The sequence below is a fragment of the Cricetulus griseus genome, chromosome 5, assembly GCF_003668045.3.
Source record: "Cricetulus griseus strain 17A/GY chromosome 5, alternate assembly CriGri-PICRH-1.0, whole genome shotgun sequence".
NCBI lineage: Eukaryota > Metazoa > Chordata > Mammalia > Rodentia > Cricetidae > Cricetulus > Cricetulus griseus.
In genome coordinates, this window is record NC_048598.1 from 165,562,329 (window position 1) to 165,590,043 (window position 27,715).

At 42.6% G+C, this 27,715-nt stretch overlaps 2 protein-coding genes across 2 annotated transcripts in view; one reads left to right on the forward strand and one right to left on the reverse strand.

The window, feature by feature from the left end:
• Ankmy2 (ankyrin repeat and MYND domain containing 2) overlaps window positions 1-4,570 on the reverse strand; it is a 45,904-nt gene extending 41,334 nt beyond the window's left edge. The window contains exon 1 of the mRNA XM_027419747.2: window positions 4,307-4,570. Coding sequence (XP_027275548.1) covers window positions 4,307-4,373 — 67 coding nt within the window. The 5' untranslated portion in view covers window positions 4,374-4,570. The remainder of the gene's footprint in view (window positions 1-4,306) is intronic.
• Window positions 4,571-4,911: 341 nt separating this feature from the next.
• Window positions 4,912-27,715, forward strand: part of Bzw2 (basic leucine zipper and W2 domains 2) — a 51,098-nt gene continuing 28,294 nt past the window's right edge. Inside the window, exons 1-2 of the mRNA XM_027419749.1 lie at window positions 4,912-5,059; window positions 25,138-25,202. Of these exons, the coding sequence (XP_027275550.1) occupies window positions 25,145-25,202 (58 nt within the window). The 5' untranslated portion in view covers window positions 4,912-5,059; window positions 25,138-25,144. The remainder of the gene's footprint in view (window positions 5,060-25,137; window positions 25,203-27,715) is intronic.

Here is a 27,715-nt window from a genome sequence, read left to right on the forward strand (position 1 = left end):
GATCACTTTTATATAGATAAACCAGCACTGGCAAACAAAAGTGGCATTCTCATCGTCACCACCTTCTACCACCTATGTTGTGAAACTCAACAAAGCAGACCAAGCCCTAGCTTTCCTAACAATAAATAAAAATCCCAGAGAACTCTGAGGAAGACTCGGGCCTTGCCTTAATATGGACACACTCCAAGCCTTCGGTGCTCGCTACACATCCGTCCCACCTTTTTCATTTTATGTGTATGAGTTTTGCTATCTACTTTATACCAGTACCACATGTCTGCCTGGTACCCACAGACGCCAAAAGAAAGCATCAGATCCCACGGGCCTGGAGTTAGAGGTGAATGTGAGTCACCATGTAGGTACTGGTAGTGGGACCTGGGTTGTCTGGAAGAGCAGCCAGTGTTGTTAACTCCTGAGCCCTCTCTCCAGCCCCTGCATGTTTGTTCTTTCTGTTTTTACATTAAGAGCAATTATTATTATTTTGAGGTCCTAGTTAACATGTGGGGCAAGAACACCACATAGCTATATCTTAGGTGTGTACAGATTTGAATAACTATTTAGTGGATGTCAAAAGATGTATTTTAAAAACATATTTAGCAGGGCAGTGATGGCACACACCTTCAATCTCAGCAACTGGGAGGAAGAGAAAGGCAGATTTCTGAGTTCAAAGCCAGCCTGGTCTACTGAGTGAATTCCAGGATGGTCTATGCTACACAGAGAAACCCTGTCTCAAAAGAAAAAAAAAAAAAAAAAAAAAAAAAAATATATATATATATATATATATATATATATTGATATATTGATATATATTGTAGAGCATTTTGCCTGTGTATGTGTACCACAAATCTGCCTGGTATATGTGGAGGTCAGAAGACGGCCTTAGATCCCTTGGAGCTGGAGTTACCAATGCGTGTGAGCCAACTGGGAACTGAACCCAGGTCTACAAGAGCAATAAGTGCTCTTAACCACTGAGCCTTGACAGCATCTATATCCAATTAAACATATAAAATGTGGCTTGAGTTGGTGGCTGCTATAAGGTTGATATATAAGTAAAATTATGTAAAGACATTTCAATCATCCTAACTGTATGATGTATGTGGAGGGTATATGCACATGCCATGGCACATATGTGGATGTCAGAGGACAGCCTTGGAGACAGTTCTCGTTCCATATTTATGTGGGTTCCAGTGATCAAACTTGGGTTGTCTAATTTGTTCAGAAAGGACCTTACCCACTAAGGCACTGTGTGACTCACATAAATTGCTATCATCATTTATAAAGGTGTGAAAATGTTTATAAGCAGACAACTGGAGGCTGGATAGACAGCCCATGAGTTAAAAGTACACCCTGCTCCTGTATGGTGGCATCTTGCTCGGCCAGTGTGGCTTCAGGTGTTCAGACATGACCCCTTATAAGGTAGAGGAGGGGCTGGCTAGCTCTCTTGGGTTGTGGTGAGAGCATCCAAAGAGCAGAGACTGAATCGTCTGGAGCAGGACGACCGCAGTGGTTATTTACTATTATCTGTGTTGGTGCTTCCCTAATAAATACCTAGTTATCATTTATCTTGGGTCTGGTGGACTCATTTAAGGCCCGCCTTCACTCTTGCAGAAGGCTGCAGTTCAGTTCCCAGCACCCATAACATCTACATCTGATGGCTCACAGCCACCCATAACTAACTCCAGCTCCAGAGGATAGGACACTATCTGGTCTCCAAGACTACCTGTGCTCTACGGCATGGACACACATACATTTTACATATCTTAAAAATGCTTTTTTTTTTTTTTAGAAAACAAAACAAAACAAAACTGCTTACTGCCTTGCTTTCTGGTCTGCTTCTCTCTAGAACCCAAGACACTTCTACTACATCTACTATAGCATGTGTTTTGAAACAGTAGATTTCTGCAAGGTTTCTAGAAGCTCTCCCTCTGCAGTGTCCTTCTCTATGAAGGGGAGATATTTATCAAAATCACAGAGTATGTTTAACATGCTACTTGGACTAACTCACTTCATCCTTACAACAATGCCACGAGGGAGGGCCTATTATACCCATAGTACTAGACACCCGCATAAGTCACACCATCAGGAAACAATGGCAGTCCTGTTGCAAACTAGACTGGTATGGCGTCATCTTTCTATTGCTGTGATAAAACATCATGACCAAAAGCAACTCAGGGAAGGAGGAATGCTCCATCATGAAGGATGTCATCTGGGCAGGAACTCCAGGCAGGAACCTGGGGGCAGGAGCTGATGAAGAGGCCATGGAGGAGTGCTGCTTACTGGCTTGCTTTCTGGTCTGCTTTTCTTATAGAACCCAGAACCAACTGCCCGAAGGTGGCCCTGGCCCCCGTAGGCTGGGTCCTCCCATATCAATCATTAATCCCGAAAATGCTAGCACAAACTTGTAACCTGTTGCAGATACTTTCTCAACTGAAGTTCCTCTTCCTGGAGGACTCTAGCTTGTGTCAAACTGACAAAGTAATAATAATAATTTATAAAAACCCTAACCCAGACACATAGTTACAACCATTCCATGATGCTTCCTGCTACAATTCAGAGAAAACAAAACAAAACACAAACCTTTAGCTCTGCTAGATTAAATGTATAAGTACATGCCATGTGCTCAGAATGGCATTCAATGTTGGCTTATCTTCTCCCATCTCTCAGTACTTTTCCTGAGAGCAATAGTGGCTCAAAAACCTGATAGGTCAAGAGTGCATCACAAAGTAAATTTACCTCGGTTCCTTACTCATTGGCTTGGGGAAAGCAAACCAGTGAACATCAGCATCTGTGTACTCACAAACCTCGAGCATGAGGTGGCCTAAGAAGTATAAGTGATAAAACCCACTATCGCTATTTGATACAGCCTTTGGAATAAACCCTTTCACACATCTGCATGCATCCAAGAACTTACGCCTCCCCTTTCAGTCCATATTTTCTCCAGCTGCTCACGAGTTTTCACTTTCAAGTGAACACGTGATAGCTTTGGCCTGTTTAAAATCAGAATTACCATTCCTGGGGGATTATGCGCTGTCCTCTCTTAGGTTTGACGGGTACAGTACCTGGCACGGAGCCGGGCCTCCTGTTCAGTAAACTAAATCCCAGACCTACTGATGGCAGCGAGAAACCGGGAGACAGCACAGAAAACCAGAAGTCACTGAGCGTCATGCAGTTCACAGAATAAGATAAAATCGAACCCAGAGATCTCAGATTTCCGGCAAACATCAATTACCCTGAGAATCTAGTCATGACTGACCTAGCAGTGTCATCAGTTCCTAGTCACCTGTTGAGTTCAAACCCGATAGTTTTCTCTTTCATACTCATTAGACTCAGGCATTCCTGCTTAGAAGTAATGCATTTGCCTTCCTAACTATTGTTCTACACTGAATTTGGCTACACAGAAGACTGGGGCCCGATGTTACAATGTCCAGTTTCTCTGCCTTTCGAGGGCATATATTTTATTCTTGGACTCAAAGCACCAATATTAGTCATGCCTGCAGGCCCTCATCCTCAGCTCAGAAAAGTGACAGTGCACGGGGTCACGCTGATGTCACCTGCCAGGTAACGGGATGCGGCTGAGAATTCGTCTAGGACGTCCACTGGGAGACGAGTGGAGGAAACAAGGCTTCTGGTTGGCCTCGGTGGCTTCCTTCCTACAAGCTGCACAGCGGAGGCGGGACTCGAATCCACGAAGTGGAAAGGAAAGCACTAAGAAACGCGACAAAAAGATCTCAGCGCTCTCCCCCATCTCCTGGCCTTCCTGCCCCGGTCTGTGCTACAGGAAGCCAGCCACAGAGGCCCTGGCTGCAGAAAGCTCATGGTGGCACGTTACAGGCAGAGTGAGTTCTGTGCCCTTATAAAGAACCTTTCTCGCTGAGAGCTCCCTCCACCCCCAGCAGGGGCGGGGATCCGCAAGGGATCCAGATCCTTCGGCCTCCGGAAGTCGAAAGGGCCCCTTAGACACCCTCTTGAGAGCCTAAAACTACCAGGCCACTGTGGTCTTGACTGACTGCGGTCAAGCTTGCACACGCGGAGGCTAGTTCCCCAGGGCCGGCCCTTACCGTCTCAGAGGGGTAGTGGTAGCCTGTCGATTTCCAAAAAGCTGATTTAGAGGTCCAAGTCTCGATCTGATCACCGCAATGCTTCTGCCTCCCTCCCATCTCCCAGCCCCTGCAATCAGTCCCCAGCCGGAGACAGAAAGGTTTGTTCCGGACCATTGCCCAAGACACCCCGGGCCTGGAGCGAACCCCCAGGCTCCTCCACGTCCCGCGACCAGGTGCACGGCGCCGGGGCACCAGCCCTGCGCCCGTACCTTTCCCGATCACTTCCAGCAGCTCCTTTTCCTCCTGGGTCAGCTCGCCTTTCTTTATGTGACCCATCGTCCCCGCCAGCTTGAAGCTTAATCTATTTCTTTGGTAAGATTTTTAAAAACGAGAGACTTGCGTGCGTCGTGGAAGCCCGCCTCAGCCAGGCAACTCGAGGCCAGGGCAGCAGCCTAGCCGAGTGGCGCTCGCCGGGGTCCTGCGGCTGGGGGATGGCGGGTGCGGCGAGCTCGGGCGAGCCGGGCAGGCGCTCTCCGCAAGTACCGCCCCCGCGCCTCATTGGCCCGGTGGGGAGGAGGAGCTGCGAGCGCAGCAAGAGACTCCGATTGGAGCAGCTCACGAGGTCCAAACCAAAAGGAGAAATCCAGAGGGGGATTCAATATATCTTCTAGGTTTCCTACTCCCATGCCAACCCATAAAGAAGTACAGAGACACAGTGGTCCTTGAACTCTACATAAAATACTTTTCTTCCTGGCAGTGTCTTCTGTGGGGATGCCCAGTAGCATCCGGATGCCGCCGCTAGACACGCAGCACCTCCCCTAGAGCGGGGCGGTTTTGGTAAGGGGCGGGGCCAGGGCGGGGCCGGGACGGGAGGCGGAGCTAAGCCGGGTTCCGTGTGTCTGTGTCAATGTGTCTGTCCTTCACTCCTCCATTGTCTGCCTCAGCCGCTGCCGCCGCCGCTGCTTGCTGCAGGATCCGCCGCAGCCACCGGTCTCGCGCGTCGTCGCTCCCTCCTTGGACAGGTAAGAAGTAGCCAGATGGGGCGGCGGGAGCCTGAGGGTTGAGGGAGCGGAGGCCGCCTCCTTGCAGGGGCTCTCACCCGGCTGGAGCCCGGAGGAAGCATGTGCCTCCTGGGGCGGTTGCCTTCCTCTTGGTAGAGAAGCCCCCGCGCCGCGCCATCATCCTTGCACGTACGTGTGTCGGTGCCCCACGAAGAAGACCCCGACATCTCTCGTCTGGCCGCCCCAGGAGCCCCGGGGACCGCTGGCGAGCCGCGAGCTGGCCACGCGGTGGAAGTGGCGGGTGCACATGGTCTCGTGCGTGGCGATCCCCGGGGAGGCCCGCGCCAGCGAGGTGAGCTTGTGATGGGGAGAGGCTCGGAGAAGGTGATTTTCTTTTTGTAAACCTCGTCCTCCCCACTTCTGGCCTGTCATCCCCTGGCCTCTGGAAGCCATGGAACCTGGACCTGTGGTGTCTGTTATGGATATTTAGAAGCAAATCAAGCTTGCACTAATACTTCGTTGGGATGTGGACTGTCTTTGCTCTGAGAGAATTGCCTGTCTTTGTAACTCAGATTTGGCGATTTATGGAACTAGGGAGGGGGAAGGTGGAGAGGGCGGGGATTAAATTGGTGTTGCTGTCTATATATAGCCTTAGATTAGCTTCTTAATCCAGCCTTCATTCAACTGTATGTGGAGCCTAGAGCTTCCACCGTAAGGGGTGAATAAGTGTGTGCCTTTTTGTGGCACAGATGCAAGACTTGCTTGCTAAAATATGCAGTCATCCCCCCAAGATGCATATCTGTAGCATTTTACAGCATCAATCACAGCTTCTTCAGAAATGACTGTTTAGTTTTCCTGTTGTCTCTGTACAGGCTAGTATTGATGTTTCCCTCAAGACCCAACTGTGCTAGGGAGAAAGACTTGAATAATTAATTATGTGGGTGGTTTTTATTTAGCATCCCCAGGACCACTCTTTCTTTCCACAGTACCAGATATAAAGTGAAATGCCTTTTCCTTTGGCCCTCTGCCTTCATTTTGCTTGAAGCATATACTCACACTTAAGAAATCTAGGGATGGTGTTCACGATTTCTTGCCTTTAACCAGAATCTTTGGTAAACTCCAGCTGCTTATTCCCCAACCCCCACAGACACAGAGCTTCAGCTCGGGGAGGGAGGAGCAGATTCTCACATGAAAATGGTTGGTAATTATTCATCTCAATGTATAACAAAGACACTTCTGTTTGATGATGCTTTAAAAATGATGTAGCTGTTTAAACAAGCAGTAGGGCTTCTGAGAGTGACCAGTACTGTGTAACACTTGCGTTGATACTACTGCCACAGCAATTAATGTGCCAAAGGAGCCCACAAGGCTAAAATATCTGAGAGTAACCCCAGCATGTGATTCATATCATACCAGCGGATGCATAGACAGAATCAGGCACTTAACTGCCAGTATTTCCATCCCTTGTGCCAGATCTGGGCCATGGTTACGTGAAGGTCACACCTGTTTGTCTCACTGGGGTTGTCAGTTCCTCAAGGATAACAACACAGGACATGTTTTCTTGGTGCTTTAAACACCTGGTGGGTATTTAGTCTTCTGAATGTGAGGCTTTAATTTAGAGTTGTTTTTTTGTTTGTTTGTTTGTTTTTTTTTGTTTTGTTTTTTTTTCGAGACAGGGTTTCTCTGTGTAGCTTTGGAGCCTATCCTGACACTCGCTCTGGAGACCAGGCTGGCCTTGAACTCACAGAGATCCGCCTGCCTCTGCCTCCCATATGCTGGGATTAAAGGCGTGCGCCACCAACGCCCCGCTAGAGTTGATGATATTTAAGGACAAAGAAAAACATCCACCTTGAAGTGACATAAATTCCTTGTTCAGTTTGAATTTTGGAAACACATACCTAATGCAGAGTGTTCAGAAGGGTTTCAATAATAGCACTGTACAATATAAATATTTAATGTCAAAATAATATTAATTGATGAATTTATTAAAATGTATTCTACACAGAGAAACCCTGTCTCAAAAAAAAAAAAAAATCAATAAAGTGTATTCTCACCAAAGAAATAAATATTCATTTTGACTACTTAATCTGGTCCAGATATTCTGCCAGATGCTATGCATAGGATTATTTTAATCATTGTTACCATGGGCCAGGAATTAGCCAGTACTAACTCCATTTATAAAAATCAGGACAGAAACAACCCCACAGTTACCAAGTATAGAATCTGGGATTAGATCCTTTTTGATCTGTCTTTAAAATCCTTGTAGATATGGTGGGCCACACCTCTAATCCCAGCACTCAGGAAACAGAGGCAGGCAGATCTTCTGTGTTATAGTAAGACCCTGTCTCAAAGATTAAAAAATAAAATAAATACATGGAAGAACTGAATGAAAAAAATAGAAATACAAAGGAAAGACATGACTACTCCTAGGTATGGTGGAGGAAAAACTTTGTTTGTTTGTTTGGTTTTACGAGACAGGGTTTTTCTGTAGTTTCGGAGCCTGTCCTGGAACTCTGAGGAACACGCTGGCCTTGAAGTCACAGAGATCTGCCTGCCTCTGCCTCCTGAGTGCTGGGATTAAAGGCATGTGGCATCAACACCCAGTGGAAAAAGTTTACTGTAGATTGATTAAAGAGAGCATAGGCAGAATTCACAGTGGACATGACTCTGAGCCATGTGGCCAGAAGGGAGGCAGGCAGACCAGACGCAGCAGCCAAGAGGGGAAAAGAGTTCGGGATTGAGGGCAGAGTATGCTAGCCATACCCTGTCACTGGTAGGGACGGAGGGATGCTGGGAGAACCTGGCAGGCAGGTCCGCTTTAGTAGTTAAATAGGCACCTCAGAAAAGCCTTTACTCTGGCTTTTCTCCATGTGCTTGGTGGGAAGTGGAGAAATACATATCCTTTAACGAGCTATTTTGTCTGGTGTTTGTGCGATCCATCCAGCAGGCCATAGGTCCAAGTCTCATTTCCTCCTCTTTGTCTGCTCCCTTCTTTAGCCACAGCCTTCCCGTATGTGTCTATTCCATAGTTGTTTCTTTTTGTATAAACAAATGGAGGCCCATTAGCGCGCGCGCACGTGCGCGCGCGTGCGTGCAGGTTTGTCTCCTGTTTCTGTCGTCACCTGTCTAAAACATACTTATTCTGGAATGCCATGCACATCCTATCAACTCTATGCTTGTGTCCCTGCTGTCTGCTGTGGATGGATTCCTGAGCTTTTCCTCACCTCCTCCCACCTAGCTATTTCAAGGACCCCATAGTTGAGTAAACACCAAGCACAATCACCCCTCTCACTGGCCAATGAGCAAGGCTCCCAACTGTGGTCCCAGCAGGCATTTCCGGTTGGCCCGGCTCCTCCCACTCTGCCATCAGGTCACCATATTGCCAGTAATTCCCACTCCTTGTTACTCCTTTCTCTTCCTGGATTCCTGCCTTTCCTGTGCACCCAGAGTTACTCTTCTTTACTAAGTGTTCTTATCCAGCTGGCGTGTGTATCTTTCACCTTGGGGCGGGGGGAGCGAGTACAGACCCTCAGACAATTACAGGGGCATAGTCTATACATCACTGACAGATGACATGGTTGCTGGTACCATTATGGGTAACCTCTAATTGATCTATGTTATGGAAACCAGCCAGCACCCTCAAACCATCCTCCGAGTGTTTCTGGGTCTGCATTCCACGTGAAAGTGATAATTTAGCAAATGTCTTTCTCCTCCCATCCTGCTACAACTTTTCATAGGTGTTTGACCTCTTTTCCCTCTTGACTGTAAATTCACCAGGTCAGCTCTCTGTGTCTCTGAAGATATCACCCGGTACCTTGCAGTTAGTAGGTGCTCACTACATGCTGAGTTGAAATCATTTGATCTCAAACTTATTTTCAGTGGATTTGTTTCCTTAGTTCACTAATCCTTCCTGGCAGTGTGTAATGGCACTAAACACACGTAGCGATAACCAAGGGCAAGCGGTCTTGAGACATCTGAAGTCTCTGGGCTTCTTGACACTTGGTAGTACCAGCCAACACAAAAACTTCTCACAAATGTAGCATGCTGTTCTTGATTCCCTGTCCAAACCCCAGGTCTTTCACTGTCTGTTTAAAGGTAGTACTTTTTATTGCAGGGTCATTGACAACTTGTTTTGAGTATTCTTTCTGAGAGGAAGGTTTCTTCCTTTGGTATTTGACTCCTTTGGGGGTTGACACTAGGTACATATCGTGATTGACTAGAAACTTGATCCAACAAGCACTTTTAACTTTTTAGACTAGTATGCTTCTGTTTTCAAAAGATTCCTTATCCTTCAGAGATGCGTTTTGCATTATTTGAGAGGAAAACCCTGTGCAATTTGCTGGAACAACTATGACTAGAGACTGGGACTGAGTGGGAACTCAAACACAAAACTGATTACAATGGTTGAAGCTGTTTGACTAACTAACTTCCCTGTATTTGAAGGTATTTGATATGTTTTACCAGATCTTTAATAGGACATTTGGAAGTATTGCAGTCCCTAAGATATTGCTGCTCCCTGCAACATGAGAAAACAATGTGAATACTCAGTGGTGGGTTATTTAGTTTTCCAGTGGACTGCAAAGACAGTCACACCTAGATCTGCTGAGGACTAAACCATCACATTAAAATTTAACTTTTCAGCAGGGATTACTCCTTGATTGCTTCAGGCTAATGAATATCTTACTGGCAGTCAGTGGCAGTCCCTTTTAAAACTGACAGTCATTTGCAGGCAAGTCTAAAGAAAAACACATAGTTTATCTGAGAAAAAACAAGAAGTGAACCAAGTGGAGATACTGATTTTCTTTGTCTTTTAAGCTAACTCAGAAGTCATTCCCAAAAAAGGAGTGGCAGAGCGGTTCAGAGCAGTGTCAGCTCTGGTAGGATGAGATTATTAACATAGGAAAGCCAGGGCCCAGTGGAGGACAGGGTGTGTGCCGAGGCTCGCTGTCACACTTTGCTTGACATGGACACCTGCTTTCTGATTCTTGGTACTTCATGTCATGTGTTTCTTGGTGTTGACAATTTTTCTGGTAGTTGGGAGAGTACTCAGCAAGCATGGCACTGAATTGAATCCCCTGCATTTCCAAAAGAAGAAAAGGAAGTTTCTCTTTTATAGTTTGGAAGTATTGAATGTTATTTTAAAATCACTTTACTAGCTTTGCTTGAAGGATTTTTAGAAAGCATTAATTAACATAGACTCTACCAATACGAGAAAGCTGTGCATAGTTATACATCTCATTCTTAGCCCTCTCTGGAGTCTGTTTATTGGGGACAGATCTCTTCAGCGAGTGTCTTTTGGGAGGTTAGGTGCCAAGTGGAATGATTTGGCCTGTTCTAAATTTGGCATGTGTTGAGTGAAGAGTGCCAGAAATGTTCAGATTGTCCTATTCGTAAGCTATCTACTTTGAACAAACTTAAGATGAACCACTGAATGACCATTCTGTATTAAATGCCAAAGAGACAGTATTGTCATAGGTTTTCCTGATTTTCAGTGTTAGCTATTTCTTTGATTTTTGTTTGTTTGTGACAATGACAATGTAATGATAAAGATAAGAATAATGCCCCACTTTAATATCAAGGAAAAAATAACCATTTGGCTAGCTTTAATTTTTTTAATTCTATAAATATTACTATTTCATGGGAATAGGAAAATCAGTTTGTGTAAATAGAAATTACAGTTTTCCCTTCTTTTCCAACTTATTTTTATGTTAGAGGAGGACTTTTTTGTTTGGTTGTTTTTTTGTTTTGTTTTGTTTGACACAGTGTCTCTATGTAGCCATGGCTGTCTTGGAACTCACAGATATCCACCTGCCTCTGCTGGGCTTAAAGTTGTTTTCCCCCACACCGGCCCTAGAGGAGGAGATTTTAAAGAGACAGGTAGTAGATGTGCTATGATCTAGGAATCCTAAAGAAAGGCTGAGGAGCGGAAGGACTGCAAGCACAGCACTGTTGCCATTCCTGTGGGGCTTGAACTTATCGTCTTCCACTGTTCTCCTTCCCGTCACATAGTCATACAAAAATACTTCAGTGCTTTAACTTGTGAATTTTCCTAATTGTGGTGATTTCTAAGGGGAAAAAAAGAAAGAAAGAAAGAAAGAAAGAAAGAAAGAAAGAAAGAAAGAAAGAAAGAAAGAAAGCATGGCTTATGTTTTCCTAAGATATAAAGTAATTGCATGGGACTTTTATGAACAGGAAAAGAAAACCCCAAATCTAATGGTTCCAGGGAAACTCCTGGCTTAAGGAAAAGGATGTCACATAATATGTTTGGGAGTATGAAGTTTTTTTTCATTCCGTGTGAGCCTGTACAGGAAATAGTTGAAAAATTGGATCCCATAACATTACAGAAATCATGGAGCCATAAATGTCCTAATCTGGATGTCCCCAAGAGGCAGTGTAGTTAGATCCTTTCCCTAAAGATACATAGATGTTTTCTTTATGAAAAGTCTATAGAGAACTATTTGCCATTTTGGTGGTAACCTGGTAATTCAATATGACCAAGTGCTGACATTAGACTAAATTAATATTTGTGTTTTACTCCACCTAATTCTGAACTATGAAGTCTATGAGGCCAGTAATGACAAAGCTTCCTTCAGAAATCATAAATATCTTTCCAAGATATTTGACAACTTGGCTCCTTGGCCAGAGTTGTGGATGGAGACAGTAGATTTGTTCCATCTATCTCAACTCCAACTCCAGAGGAGCTAGAGTATACTGTTTCACCAATGCTAACATGAAATGTGTGGCCACACGTGAGGAGCTTTATCTGAGGGCAAGTTGAGAGCCGGGGTTTAGAAACAGGGCTTTCAAAGTATCCATTTCTTCTGGGTGTTAAATCATGAGTTAAAAATTAAAGGAAAAAATCCCACAGTTATTCAAACACTAGTCAGCGTATCCACAGCTCAAGTGAGCCATAGAGGGTGCTTTGATACACTAGCTGATTTTCTGTCAGTAAATAGGGACAAAGTTACATCTGCTGGCGAGTGAGCACCAGGAAGCATGTCTGGTGTGGCCCTTCTGTCCCGAAGACCTGGATATTAGATAAACAAATGAATGATTGACCTATAGCTGAACCACATTAACCTTTGAGGTAGGGAGGGGGCGTCAGTAATAGAGCTCTGGGGCTGTGTGTGCAAGGCTCTGGATCCATCCTAACACAGCTAAGAAAAAGAGTGTTTGAATTTGTAACACTGTGCTGGTTTGGATATTTTGTTGTTGATACTTCCAGGGCTGGAGAGATGTCTCAGCAGTTTAGAGCACTTGCCGCTGTGGAAGCCTCCATCTCAGTTTCCAGCATCCACAGGTGGCTACTACCTCTGCTAACTCCAGTTGCAGAGCATCCAACATCCTCTTCTAATTCTCATGGGTCCTAGGCATGCTTGTGGTGCACATGCATACTTGTAGGCAAAACCTTCACACACATAAAACGAGTGAAAAAAGAGATTTAAGATACTTTCTTTCCGTTAAATTTGTGTTCCCTGTGTTATCATAGATAAAGCTGTTGTTGAATACAGTACCTTGTCAATGGTGCCCTGTGCCTGTTGGTACTAAACTGCCTGTGGCAGGTCTGTATTAACAAATGCTTTCCTTTTCTGGAGACACATGCCTAGGTGTGTGTGTTTAGCCTTCAACTAAAGCTTCATCTGCTAGGAAGACTTGGGCAGGTCTGCATCCCAGAAGCTAGGGTAGGAGTTTTGAGATTGAAAGAAATGGTAACAGCAGATTCATGCCAGCACTGTATTTGATCTTCCCGGAGGTTTGTTACAGGCCGTTAAAATTTTTTCCTACTGATTACAGCAGTTTCCCTCACTGATTCTATTTCCTCCTTTGTTAACACCCTCTAGGTAGTGGGATTCACTCAGTCCTCTTACTGTGCTGCTCAACTTTGGACTTTGCATTGGAATTACAAGCACAAACATGCCTATCAGTTTTGTGTTTTTCAATCTGGTTGCTATCTGGTACTTGACATTCCATCCTTACCTCCTGATTTTCTTCAGGTTGGGCAGCCTTTGTTGTTCAACCTGTAAGCTCATCTAAGTGGAAAGGAGATCTTGAATTAAAGTCATCTTTCACCTGGGTATGACGGTGCATACCTTTAATGCCAGCACTTGGGAGGCAGAGGCATGTGGTTTTAGGACAACCTGGTCTATAAAGTGGGTTCTAGGACAGCCAGGACTGTTACGCAGAGAACCCTGTCTCGAAAAAACAAAACAAAATTAAAAAAGCAGAATGGGTGCGCATACCTGTAACCCAGAATTGAAGAGCCGAGACAGGTGGATCCTGAGACTTCTGGCTGAGCAGTCTAGCTGAACTGGCAAGCTACTGATTAAGTGAAAGATGCTATTTCAAAACAGTAATGCAGAGAGCAATAAAGATACCTGTAGCCAGCTCTAGTCTCTGAAGACTCACTCACATGTGTGATACAGACACACACCCTTCTGTACTGAGATGCCACATCTGCTCAGCTGTCTAACACGGATGTAACCCTTTGCTAAAGGGACACAAGGACACAATGTAACTCATGTCTTTTATTTAAGGTGGGTTTCTCATGCATATAAACAATCTTGTGAAAGGATACATAAGATAATGTTAAAGCATTACAATTACCATTTCCCTAGGACATGGATCCCAGTGAGAAAGATTGAGGTGTGAGCTTTCTTTAGTTTTTATTCTGTCTGCTTTGAGTTAGTTTGTTAGTGTTTCATTTTACCCTCGCTATATTATAACTTCGCAGTGTTAAAAGCTACTGGCAAACCATATTGTCTTTTCTAAGCTTAAAACTACAAAATGCATCATAAAGTTGAAGATGACTTCCCTGTGCAGCCTGGGCTAATGCTTAATCCTAAATGAGGTACCAAATTAGAAGGTTTTTGAAAAGAAAAATGGACACATAATTCCAAGTCCTGATGACAGTATTTTTTGAGGAGCTGGAGAGCTGGCTCAGCAGTTAAGAATGGTTGCTGCTCTTGCAGAAGACCAATTGAGTCCTGGTACCCATGTCAGGTCCTTTTTTTCTTTTCTTTCTTTCTTTTTTTATAAGATTTATTTATTGTGTATACAGTGTTCTGCTTGCATGAATGCCTGCAGGCCAGTAGAGGGCACCAGATCTCATTGCACATGGTTGTGAGCCACCATATGGTTGCTGGGAATTGAACTCAGGACCTCTGGAAGAGTAAGCAGTGCTCTTAACCTCTGAGCCATCTCTCCAGCCCCCATGTCAGGTACTTAACAGTCATGTTTAACTGAAGTTCTGGGGGATCGGATACCCTCTCTAGCCTCCGCAGCACCTGCACACACTTGTACATGTCATGCAGACTTGGAGGCATTATTTCAAAGGGGGGAACTGGGAAGTTATTAGAAGGATTTGGGAGGCTGGGGAGGCTCAGCTGGTAGAAGAAGAAGAAGAAGCAGCAGCACTTGCCGCTCTTCAGAGGGCTCAGATTCAGTTCCTAGCTACCCACATGGTGCCTTTACAAACAGCTACAACTCCAGTTCCAAGGGATCTGGTGCCTTCTGGCCCAGCAGGCACTGTGTGCACACGGCACACAGGGACATGCAGGCAAAACACTCACGCACAAAATGAAAATATTTTTGTGTAATTGACACATTTTCAAAACCCAAAGGCCACTCTGTCTGGCCACATCTGTGAGCTAGCTTCAGATTCAGTGGAGACGAAGTTGGGGTGCTGGAGAGGACACTGACTTCAGCTCTGGCCCCACAGGAAGGCGGGGTGTCCCCTCCCCACCCCCACATCACACACAAGAAGATAACCCATTCGGACACAAATAAGAAAGGAACCAAATGAATAAGTAAATCATTTTTCTTGAGTAAGGACAGTCAAATATGAAAACGAAAATGTCTACATATATGTCCATTATAAACATTCACATTGAAGAGTTTTGCTTTTGCTGGAGTGTGTCAGAACCGTTGGGATATTTCCTCAATAGAGCATACACAAAGGGATTTGGAAAGTCTTGCCTGTCTTGGTGGCACTCATATTTCTCAGCAGTGCCTGGAAATACAGAACTCCTGAGGAGTTGGGCTTCCTCAATCATCCCTCCTCCCAAATTTCCTCCTGAAATACCATTGGTTCCTGTGTTCGCCTGTCTTCCGTGGCTGGCCCTGTGTGGCTGGCCCTGTGTGGCTGGCCCTGTGTGGCTGGCCCTGTGTGTATGTCGTTTTTATTTCTGAATGATTTTGAGAGTAGCATATCTATTCTTCCGCCTTTATCTATTACTTCAGGGTGGATTTCTAAAGAGGAAGGCTAAGGAGATGGTTCAGTCTGATAGCCTGTGGCAATCCTCACAACTTAGATCGTATGAAAGAACCAACTCCCACAAGTTGTCCCCTGATGTCCACACATGCATGGTAGCATGCATGTGCCCAAACACACAATGAATGAATGAATGAATGAATGAATGAGTAAATAAATGGGGTTTTTGGAATTTTCTTTAAAAGAATAAGACTCAAAGAAACACAGTACAACAATAAAATTTAGTGAATTTAACATAGGCTCTTGAACTCACTGAGATCCACTTGCCTCTGCTTCCTAAGTGCTGAGATTAAAGGAAGGGCTACCATACTGAGCTTATGACATGTTGTTGGTATAAGTTTTTATACCTTCATTTTTATTTAATAATTAAATGGGAGGATTTTTTTAATCTCTTATCTCCTATTTATTAGTTGGCATTTAACTAAAAGATTCCTTGGGCCTGAGGGTGTAGCTCAATCACCTATCCCATGAGCCAGATACACACCTGTAATCACAGTCCTTATGAAGTCGATCTTCAGGTACATAGCAAGTTCAAGACCAGCCTGGGCTACAGGACACCGTATCTCTAAAAGCAGTCTCTTCCACAGCCACATCCTTCTGCAATGTCAGCTGTCTTCACATAGAGTTTAGATTTCTCAGCTCTGATTTTTTTTTCATATCAGTCAATCTAAGATGTCCTTTAGTCATTCTCACTCATTCTACCACAAACTAGGCTAATCATTTTCAAGGTACTTGATATCATTTTAGTCTTCTTAATATTTATTTATTCTGAAACCAGATATCCCAGGGATCACTGTGAATCTATCCTGCCCTACTTTGAAATCAGTCATTTATCCTGGGACTCTTAACTTCTTTTAGTAGGAAATATTGTGATGCTAAAAGATGTTCTCTAAATTCTATGTAAATATTTTTCTTATATGTGTGTAAATAATAATGCCGCTGTGATCCTTTTGAAATTGGTTTGCATTTCAGCAAAGGTTACAATTTTTAATTAACATGTAATTTTAGTGGCAGACTCTACATATACATATGATCCCTGACCGTGTAGTCTACAATTTCAGGATTTGAGTGTGTTCTTTGTCTGTGTTTAGACTCTAGTGGAGTACAGATAAGAGAAATTTTGATCTGTTCCTTGTTTTACTTATTTCTTATAAAAAAATTTCAATTTAATTTTATTTATGTGTGTGGACATTTTGGCTGTGTGCATATCTATGGACAACTTGCATGCCTGGTTCCAGAAGAGGCATCTGACGTAGTAACTGATCTATTGCTAGGAAGAGACACTTCGATCAAGGGAACTCTTACACAAGGTATCATGTAGTTGGAGGCTTGCTTACAGTTTCAGAGGGTTAGTCCATTCTCATCATGGTGGAAGTCAGACAGGCATGGCACCGGAACAGTAGCTGAGGACTTTACATTCTGATCCATAGGCAGTGGGTAGAGAAAGAAAGACTGGACCTTGTGAAGGCTTTTGCAACATCAAAGCACATCCCCAGGAGCACACTTCCCCCAACAAGGCCACACCTCCTCCCCAAACAGTTCCACTAACTGGGAACAAGCATTCAAACATATGCACCTATGAGGTCATTGTCACCCAAACCACCACAGCATCAGATCCCTTGGCAATTTTGTCAGTGATGGTTGTAATCCATCATATGGGTGCTGGGAATAGAACCCTGGTCCTGGAAGAGCCCCCAGTACTCATATAACCCCTGAGCCATCACTCCAGCCCTTAACTCTCTTCTTACTTTTCTCCTCAAATCTTGTATTTCTCTTCTGTCTTCCACCCTCTTCCTTGAATATCATAGGATGTAAAATTATCAATGTGGAACAATTGTGCCAGTTATTACAGGTGTAAGTAACATTTTTGTAATGGATTTGAACACACTAATAATAAACTTGGAGCGAAAGGAATCAAATTCCCCTTGTGCCATTTGACCAGGAGGGAACCCAGATTTTAACTTTCTACTTCTATCCTGCTGTCTTCCATCACTCTGTCTTGGGTGCATGAATCTGAATCAGTAGCTACCTGAATTCTGTCTTCAGAATCCCTGTGTCTGTCCCTAACAAAGGGCTTTGCTCTCTTTTTTATTACAGAATTTTCTAATTAAGTCACTGACTCCAACTAACCCCAGGTGGTCCAGATAACAACCATTATAAACATCATTGTTTATCAGGCAATATGTTTGTCTCATCCAACATTTATGGTGGATATTCATTTTATAAGGCCACTTTTCAGCCTGTTTGCTGTGCCTAGCAAAGGATTATCATAACACACACACACACACACACACACACACACACACACACACACACACACACACAGACACTTATTACTGCCTGGGCCAGGGGCATAGGAGAGTACATAATAGAAGATTACAGCTATGTATTAACTTAGGTTGTAAAGGCTGATTACAGGGAAATCCAAGGCAAGTAAGGTTGGTTGTTATATTGTTTCTTAAAGGCTGGTTAAACAAACCACCTGAATCCACAGTAGGCTAGCAGTCTTAAATTGTAAGTGACCCTAATCTGTATTATTAACTCTGACTGTGAGTTCCAGCAAAATTCCTAGTCTCTTAGACTGTAAGATATTTTCATCATAATGCATTGCTACAACCATTAGATGGCTCAGCTCTTCCACTTCTGGGCATATTCCCACATCTCAGATTGCCCCTAAGTAGCCCTCTCTGTATGTATGTATCTCTCACATATGGGAAACAACTTGTTCCCACCACCTTCCCTCTTGAGAGTGTCTCTCTTCAACAAAAACAACCTTCATGTGACACTTTGCAGGAGAACACAAGCCCTCCTAAATCAATGACTGGATGTGTCCGTCCACATTTATAATAGAGACTGAACAGAGAAAGATAAACTTGGAGGCCAGGGGGGAATGGAAACTAAGGAAAAGGAGGAGACATGCTTGCTCTCTGGGCATCTTCTGCCAGTGGGCAGCATCTCCAGTTGCCAAGAAGAGCCTCCCTCAGCGACAGGAACCATTTTGTCTGTACGCAGGAAAGGGGGCCTGGATAACCTCTGGTAATAAAGGGAGATGGGGTGACTGATTGAACAGCAGAAAGGGGGTCCTCTTGTCCTGAGAGATTGAGTGGCTGTTTCCCTCCCTGTTCTTTCTACTATTTCAGCTGGAACAGGAAAGGCCCTCGAGGTAAAGAGTTCAAACGCCTGGCCTCTGGGTTTGGGTTTCTGGGTGACTCCACAGTGGTAATGCTCCACAGTCCCCTGCCAGTGTTCTGCAAAGACTCTATAAAGGAGCTTGGGCATGGAAGGCATGCCAGAAAACCCTGGAAGCCTGGTTAAGTTGTTCTCACCAGATGAGACTTCATGAGAGCCGTGTTTCACAAGTGTAACAGGGCCAGAAGAGCCCCATATCAGAGCTGAGTAGACAGTTTCCATAATGATGGACTTGCCCACATATAAAGCATTCATTAAAGACTTAGTCCCAGCCTACAAGACAGCTCGGCGCTAAGGTAAGTGTCAGGGTCACCAAGCCTGACTTCTTCAGTGCAATCCAGAACTCATGTGGTGAAAAGATAGAACTGATTCCAGCAAGCTGTAAGCTGTTCTGCATGTGATCTGTCTTACAGATTAACTGTAAGATCCTAGCTTGGGATAGTTCCCCTGTTCTCTGTGCTATGTGCCCACAGGTTCACTCTGGGCACTGTCTATCCCTCACCACACCCACACCATAAATAAAGTTGCAAATAAGACAGGTCAGAGCAACTGTTGACTGTGTCCCCAAAGAAGTGTGGGAGAGGGTGCTGACCCGCTGAAACAGTAGCAGGGGCAAAGGCACGATGGTCAAGCTTTTCCTACAGCATAGAAGTTCAAACCACCCATCTGGGGTAGGAGAGGGCCAAGCCAACTTGGCAGCCCCTAAGTGTATTATTTGGTCTCCATAAATGGCTGCCAACACTGCAAAGTTCTGGGCTTTTCCTGGGGCCCTGATGAGCTCCTTGTATCACACCTATCAAAGTTCAGTGCCTTCTGGTGCCATACCATATGGTGAGGTATTATAAAAAGTAGCTATACTCTTGAAGTCTCACCAACATGACTGACTGACTAAACATAAGCCAAGGATGACACCAACAAACACGCCAAATTAGATGGAGAAACCCCCAAAAGGCCTCACCCCCATATAAAGAATTATGGGCAGCCAAGTAAAGCCCTCCACAGGGAAAAACATAGTAATTAGTTGTCCAGTGCCAAATGGTTAGCCTTGAAAACATACATACAAGTAACATTATATGGACCAAACAGGTTGTATTTAGGAGTACATGTGTTTATATAAATACATAATATCAACGTAGAAGTTTTTCTGTATGTGGTCTAAAATCACATTGTCTAATGTGGTGACCATTAGTCAAATTGATTACTTAAATTTTAATTAATGAGAATGAAATTAAATTAAACATTTAGGTCTTCAATCATACTAAGGTGCAATGGTCAAATACACCTACTGGCTACCATGTTATAGGGTATGAACAAAGCAATACTTTGTTGTAGACAACCGTTATGAATATATTGTTCGTAGTCAGACATGGAGTCTAATCTGGCTCACTGCCTGCTTCATTAATAAAGTTTTACTCAAGTGTAGCCATAACCATTTGTTTTCATATTTTCTACTTTAAAATTTTTATTTAACTCCTTTGTGTACACATGTGTGCCAGATGTGCAAGCATGGGGACAAGTGAGAAGGGCATGTGTGTAATGAGTCTTTATCTGCCCCGCCATCCAGCTCTCACATAATGACATGAAGACTTATTATTATTTATGAAAGTTCAGCCTTATCTTGGGCTTGTCCCACTACCTCTTATAACTTAAATTAACATATATTTTTATTGGTCTACATTCTACCACATGTCTTTTAGCTCTCTACCATTCTCTATGTCTGACTTGTTCTGCGTCTCCATGGTGTCTCTGCTTCTCTTCTTTCCAGAGTCCTTTAACCTCTCCAAGATCTGCTGCATGTGACATTTAAAATGTTTTTAAGTTTTCTACAATAAACCATGACCATTCCTAACAGTGACCTTTGAAGTCTCCAATAAGATGATGGGGCCCCACAACTGTAGATGGAAATTTCTGTCCCACCTGGTCCCACAGCCTTTGAGTCCCAAATAAACACACAGAGGCTTATATTGATTATAAACTGTTTGGCGGATGATGGCCAACAATTGGGAGGCAGAAGCAAGCAGATCTCTATAAGTTTGAGGCCAGCTGGCCTACAAAACAAGTTACAGGACAGCCAGGGCTTTTACACAAAGAAAACCTGTCTCAAAAAATCAAGAGAGAGAGAGAGAGATTATACCTTTGCAGTTCATTTAAAAATGCAATGTAAAGTTCTAGTCTTTGAAAACTATTACTACAAATTGTTCAGAATAATTAAGAAACACAGGCTAGTAGTTACTCATGTAACCGTCAGACTTGTGGCCATGTTGGGTGATTTTCAAGGTCAAACAGATGTATTTTAGATGGACAGAAGGTCTTCAAACATTTCAGAAACCTATAGAATGTGGTATTTAAAATAACATAAGACTTTTCAAGATAGTGAGTCACATCTGTTCCTGGCAGCACCAATCTACTTCAAAAAAGAATGATGGGCATTGAAGAACCTCCAAATGGAGTTTGCTTTCAATCTGGCAAAGCAAGCCATTTAGGCAAGAAAATGCCCTTACCTTGACTGTTGACAGTATGCTGTCCAAACTGGATAAGCAGGACATGAAAGAATGCAACTGCCAAATTTTGCTAAGACCAGGTAGAACAGTCCTTCAAAATTCCTGCTTCACAGAAAAGTCTGTCAGATATTGTAGGCCTGTAGGCTGAAGAATGATGCCCCAGTGGTGCAGAAGAAACTTGGGTAACTGTCCAGGCAACCAGCTGCCTCTGTCATTTCTATAGTTTTAGAAGTTGTTTGCTCTGCACTTCCTGTTTACTCCTTCTTGGGCTCTGATGGCATTGAAGACGAGATAGTTTTACTGGATTCAGAAAAGAAACTCACAAAAGAGGTATAAAGTGTATAATGTTAGAAGTCATAAAAGTTGTTTATCTAAAAAAAATGTACTGAGGTATAAAAAGATAATTTTAGGATGGTAATACAAGTTATGATAGAAGATGGTTTGCATAATAAAACTTTAGACTTTATAAAATAGATAACAGAATAATTTCTCCAAATTTGACAGTACAAATGGACTGGGCATTGTGAATGCAATTCTTACTTGATAATTGTATATGATTTTAGTGTATTAGAGTTAAAACCTTTTTTATTTAGACAAAAAGGGGGAAATGTTATGGGGTATTTGTACACTATGAAGATGTATTGCTGTGATTGGATAATAAAACTCTGAACAGCCAATAGGTAGGCAGGAGGTATAGGCAGAATTTCCAGGGAGAAAAAGGAAGAGAAGAAATCTAGGCACACAGGAGATGCTAGAAGGCTCAGAGAGGAAACAGGAGGTGCAAGACGGAAGAGAGGTAACACCATGTGATAGAACCATAGATTAATATAAATGGGTAAATTTAAGTTATAAGAGCTAGTTAGGAACAAGCCTAAACTATAGGCAGAGCTTTCATAGTTCCTAAGTCTCCATGTCATTACTTGGGAGCTGGCTGGGAGGACAGAAAAAGACTTGTTACACGTGTGGAGATAAGAGGACAACTTCATGGAGTCATGGAGTTGTTTGTCTCCTTCCTCCTTACCAGGTTCCAGGAATCAAACTCACGTCATCAGCTTTGCAGACAATACTGTTTACCCTCTAATGTTTGTGTATGGCTTCTTTAGGCCATAGCAGTTGGAATAGAGATGAAACCTTAAAGTTGAGCATATTTTTCTGTCCTTTTGCAGGAGAAAAATTAATGTGGCCTCTGCTTTTAGAGTATTTGTATTCCTGAGTTGAAGTTGTGTGCGTAGATAGAGCATCACTGTTATGTGCATCGGGCAGCGCCGTGCCTGTCATGGAAGACAGGCTGTCAAAATGTAGAGAAAAAACTAAACCAGACCAAACAAGAACAAAGCCAGAGCATATGCATAAACCTCCAAGCACTAAGGCAAAATATCTCTCATGTAAAGAGAGGGTTAAGTCCAAGTCCTTTTCTTGCAGATCATCTGTGGTTGGCTTGACTCAGTGTTTGTCAAACTGGTAGTTCCCCTGTCTCAGTTTCCAAAGTACTAGTAGTTTTACAAGTGTGCTTCCATCATACCCTTCAGCTATCTAGTTAATTGGTTTCAGATTATAATGCAGTATGGTAAATATAATAAGCAGTAATAGTAAGCGTGTTCTTTTAACATTGACCTACCTCAATATTCTTTGCCACTGTATCTTCCATATTGTCCTAAGTTTGATCTAGGCCCATATTTTTAATCCCAAACACCCTGGCTTTTCTGAGGCCAGAGTTTCAAAAGGGCTCAGTGAGGACCTTAGAAAGGCTGACCCTCACTGGAGCAGATTATAGTGTAGCATGAGGAGCTAAAATTAGAGGGAAGTATGCCTCTGCTGCAAATAGTAACAGCTCAGTGGCAGGTCCGTGGTGATAGTGTCTTCCTTCAGCCCTGGCTTTGGGAGACAGGTTCTGTTTGTTTCAGATTTTGCTGATGTTCGTAAATCTTTGCATACATATAAGGCTTATGTGTTACTCACTTATTCCTCACACAGACTGTCTACAGTAAGTTCCCGGAACCAGGCACGGAGAAAAATTTAAACATTTAGTACTGAAATTGTTAGAAAAGCTAAAGCTTGGGAGGCAAGGGGGATGGGAGGAGGGGTAGGAGGGAGAACTGTGGTTGGAATGTAAAATGAAATCAAAAAATGAAAAGAAAAGCTAACGCTTTTAAAATGAAGTGTTTTGTGGCACTTGTCCATTGGGAGGAAAATGAGAATAGGGTTCGAAGACAGCATTAGTTGAGGGGCTCTTTCAATTGGTTTTCTGGATCAAAAACAAACTTTCAGAGAAAGATCACACTTGAATTTCCCCAAATATTTACAAAATAAGATTTTTTTTGACAGAGAGTTACATCTTAGATTTTATTTTTGTTCCCAAGTTTCCCAATGAGACTCAAACTCTTGATTTTTGGTTGTTGAATGATAGATAATACATTTGGATGTGTGTTGCCCTGGGGGGTATGGAAATGTGGAGAGCGATATAGGTGTCAACCACTTTGGCACCAACCAATTCAATGTTTGCTGATCTGGGATGAATCTAATAGAAAGATCAACAGAGAGATTTCTGAATGGATTTCACAGTGAATATAAGTAATCGGTAATCCATGTGTGAGTGCTCCTTTTCCAGCACCCATCAGATGAAATAGGTGGCACTGATGTGGATCCCAGCACCGGAACTAGAGAGTCTTCTTCAGACTAGCCATCTCAAAGCAGTTTCTTTCACTATGTGAAGCTGTTAAAAACTCAACCCCAGTGGTAAAAGAAACTGTTTTGCATGTTGCTGTATATGTAGCTAGTTTTACTTCTTCAATAGCAATTGATGTGAAGTTGTTTGTGGTAAGGGAAAATTTTGTGTGGTGGTTCTGGAGTTAGAACATGAGACCTAGCACATGCCGGCAAATATTCTACCGCCCAGCAACAGCCTCAGCCCTGGGAAGGAATATTTATTTTGTAAATTTTTCACACTGCTAATGATTCCTTTTAACTTTGGGAAATAATAAATAATTGCTTGAGTACTGCAGATTCTCTTGATTCTTAATGGTGTAATTGGAGAAATCTAGACATTTTTAAATCACAATATTAAAATGCTTTTGTAGCACTAAAACATTTGAATAGCACACACTGTTTTACTTGACCTCTGTAATTTAAGCAATTTATATATTTTTGGTGTATATTCATGCCAAAAGGCTATTAATTGTTAAAAGTTCTTAGAGAACACATTTTATATTTAGCACTTAAATTTTTCTTACATAGAAAATACTATATTTACCCTCTTTAGGTAGGTAGAGAAGTTACACTATACAGTCTTTGGAATTTTTTTTTTTTCTTACTAACAGCTGCACATTGTTCCCTGTTAGCACAGCTGCTTACTGGTTAAATATTTAAATGCTTACACCCTGCTTAATTTTTAGGTGTTAAAAATAGGAAATAATGTAAAACCTAGATATTTCCTAGCCTCGTTGAGATTAGACACTCAGGGTGGTACGGACCACAATCAATCAGATGACAATAAAATGACCAAGGGTGCTAAAGACTGAAGGAGAAGAATACTGGTAAAGTGGCGGGACTTCTATTAGAGGAGGCATTTGAATGTGTATAGACTGTTAGTGACAGTTACGAGGCAGCTATGTAGCCTCAGTAACTGAGCTGGAGCAAAAGCAGAGGACAGTGAGGTCACAACCTAGTATGTGATGGGAAGAAACAGGGACTAAATAAAATTACATCATAGAGATGGAGCCAGAGCCTGAGAAGTTGCACAGTTCTATCTAATTCATTCTTTCTTAAGTCTGTGTAAGGTTCCATGTTGTGGTTAAATTGCAATTTACTTAGCTAGACGTGTTGTATGCTGTAACTGTATCTTTCACATACAGGTATGTTGGTATGTAGAACTAACTATAGGATAACACTATATAGCAATTGTTAGACTGCAGGGTATACACATATCAGTATTTACAGATATTTGCCATATGCTCCCTGTTAAAGTAGATGCAGGTGGTTTCCCAACCTTTGACAAAAGTGGTTCTAGGTAAACGGGCACATTTTGCTAATCCAATAATTTAAAATATCATGGATGGTTGAGGTTCAACATGTATTTATTATCTACATTGGTTTATTTGGACTGCTAATTTAAAGCAAACCAACTTTGTTTTCTTTTTCAGTAATTTTATGAATAAGCATCAGAAGCCAGTACTAACAGGCCAGCGGTTCAAAACCCGGAAAAGGGGTAGGTTGTGTTGTGTGTATGTATGTGTGTGTAATGTTCTAATCAAATTATTAGAACTGAGAAGAATTTGAATGACTCCCTACTCCCCTTCCTGGTATGCTGGAACTCTGAATAGCCTTGATTCCATGTTCAGCCTTGGAACTGTGTTGCTTGTGTTGGGTGGTTGGTGGCTCATATATGCTATCCAAGTTGTGCCTCTCTGGGGCTAAAATGAACACAATTGGTAAAATAAACTTAGATGTTTTCTACAATTTTACTGCTTTGACATTGTTGTTTATATTGTAGTTTCCTGTTGTGGTTTTTGAGAAAATATTCATGACAAAGATAGTGATGCTAAGAGAAAAGCGTTGCTGGCCTTGAGGAGCATGGAACTGTCACTCATTACTGCTGTGAGCAGAGCAGTAGGAGACCCAGGCCATGAAGAGCAGTAAAATTTCTGTTTGTGAGAGTGCCTTTTTAAAGTAAAATGCTTGTGTTGCTGTCCTCTAGGTAGGGTAGTTAAAACATTATTTTACATCTCATCTTGAACAATTGTATGAATTGTCAGTTTTGTAGTTGTATGTTGCACAAAATATAGTTTTGCCAAGTTTTGTGTAATACTTAATTTTTATTGTTGATTTTAATACAAGTCTGCCTTTGGACATAATAAAAATGGTTCAGCTTAAACATAAATAAAGACATTATCTCATGAAAATAAGATGAAGGAAGTAAAGAATTACTGAAAATACCAATGCTGTTGCCCTTTTCTTGGTTAGCAACCTCTTCCTCCTTTTTTGGTATGTTTGGTTTTATTTTTCGTGTAGGTTTTCACCTTGTGGTCTCAGCTAGTCTAGAATTCAGCACGGAGCCCCAGTATTCTTTGAATCCTCCTGCCTCAACCTCCTGAGCACTGAAACCACAAGCATGAGTCAGCCACCATAGCTGTGCAATTGCCCTTTGCTTTTCATCTTTTTCTCCTGTGCTCATGACTGTGAGTGCACACATGAGGCAGGCACTCTGCCATTAAGCTACGTTCCCAATTCTTGACAGAGATGTTATCATAAGAGAGACTTTCACCCTGAAAAAGAATCCACATGTACACCATCCTACCTTGGTCATCATTTGCCATCATGCACTAGTTCTCACTGACAGAAGGTAGCATTGAAGACATGCTTAGGAAAACTCTCCAGATATTCCCCTGGGACCTTCTCCAAAGATGACTCTGGACTTTGTTAAGGTGACAGTGAACACTGACACCACATTCACATCTGTAACTGTGTTGGACTGTCTCTCTTTCCTTGCCTTTCCCTTGGCTGTTCCTTTGGGAGAGACTAAGGACTTCTTTTTCTTTGTGTTTGTTTGTTTTGGTTTGGGTGGTGTTTTTTTTTTTTTTTTTTTTTTTTTTTTTTTGCTGTAGATGTTGAAGGATTTTTTTTTTCTCTTCAACTTTTTTTATTTAAATTACAAACAGAATTGTTTTACATGACAATCCCAGTTCCCTTCTACCTCAGGTCCTCCCCTACCCACCCTCCCCCAACTAAAACCCTATCTATCACATATCCTTTCTGCTCCTCCTGGATGGTGAGGTCTTCCATAAGGTGTCATCAGAGTCTATTCAGAGTCTATTGTATCCTTTGGAATAAAAATAATAATAAAATAATAAAAATAATCCTTTCTGTGTGTTTTCTTTTTTTTTTTTTTTCTCCTCACCAACTGTATTTCCCAGTGCCTCAGTCTGTAATTTCTACATTATCAAAGCCTGATCTACCACCTCAGTCAACACCCAATCGTGTAGTGTCTTTGTGAGAAAGGCTTAGTTGAAGTCAGTCACACAGACTTAATAAAATGGCCTATGGTCTTTTTATTTCCTGTGTTTTTAATATTCTAAGGAAGCAAACGTCCATCTCCTAAGGGAAAGAATGACACTGTCATTCTGAGTAAAGGTGATGTTTGCTCTGCTTGCCCGCCGGTTCCTCTGCCTCAGAACTATGATTACTCTACCCCGCAACCTATGAACTTTGTTCCTCTAGAATTTTAATCATTTCCCCTCCCCTGCTACACAATAAGACTCTAATTATATTTTTTTCTGTTGCTTCCATTTGCATGTTGGTGGCTACATAATGTGTTGTTGCAGCATCAACGGGTCTTTTATCTCTTGTTTTATAGCAAACACTGTTGCAATTAATCTATATATGTCTTTATGCCATCTCACCCCCCTCCCTCTGAGTAGTAACTGTGGTTCTGATGTTGGTCTAAGTGATGTTAACTACTTATTACCCATTCTTATGTTAGACAACTACAGGTAGCCATATTGTACAAGCTAGACAGTTTTACTTAAACAGACTGCTCTAAGAGATGTGGTTGCAGCAGGAGGGCCTCTTGACTCTTGATTTTCACATTCATGAAGCCAGACTTATTGGGGCTACACTTTTAGAGAAGACAGACCCTTCTCTCATCCACTAATAATTGACACTGGCTCCTCAGCTGGGGTCGGGGGGGCATATCTTTGTGCCCAACTCCCTTCTCCATGCTTC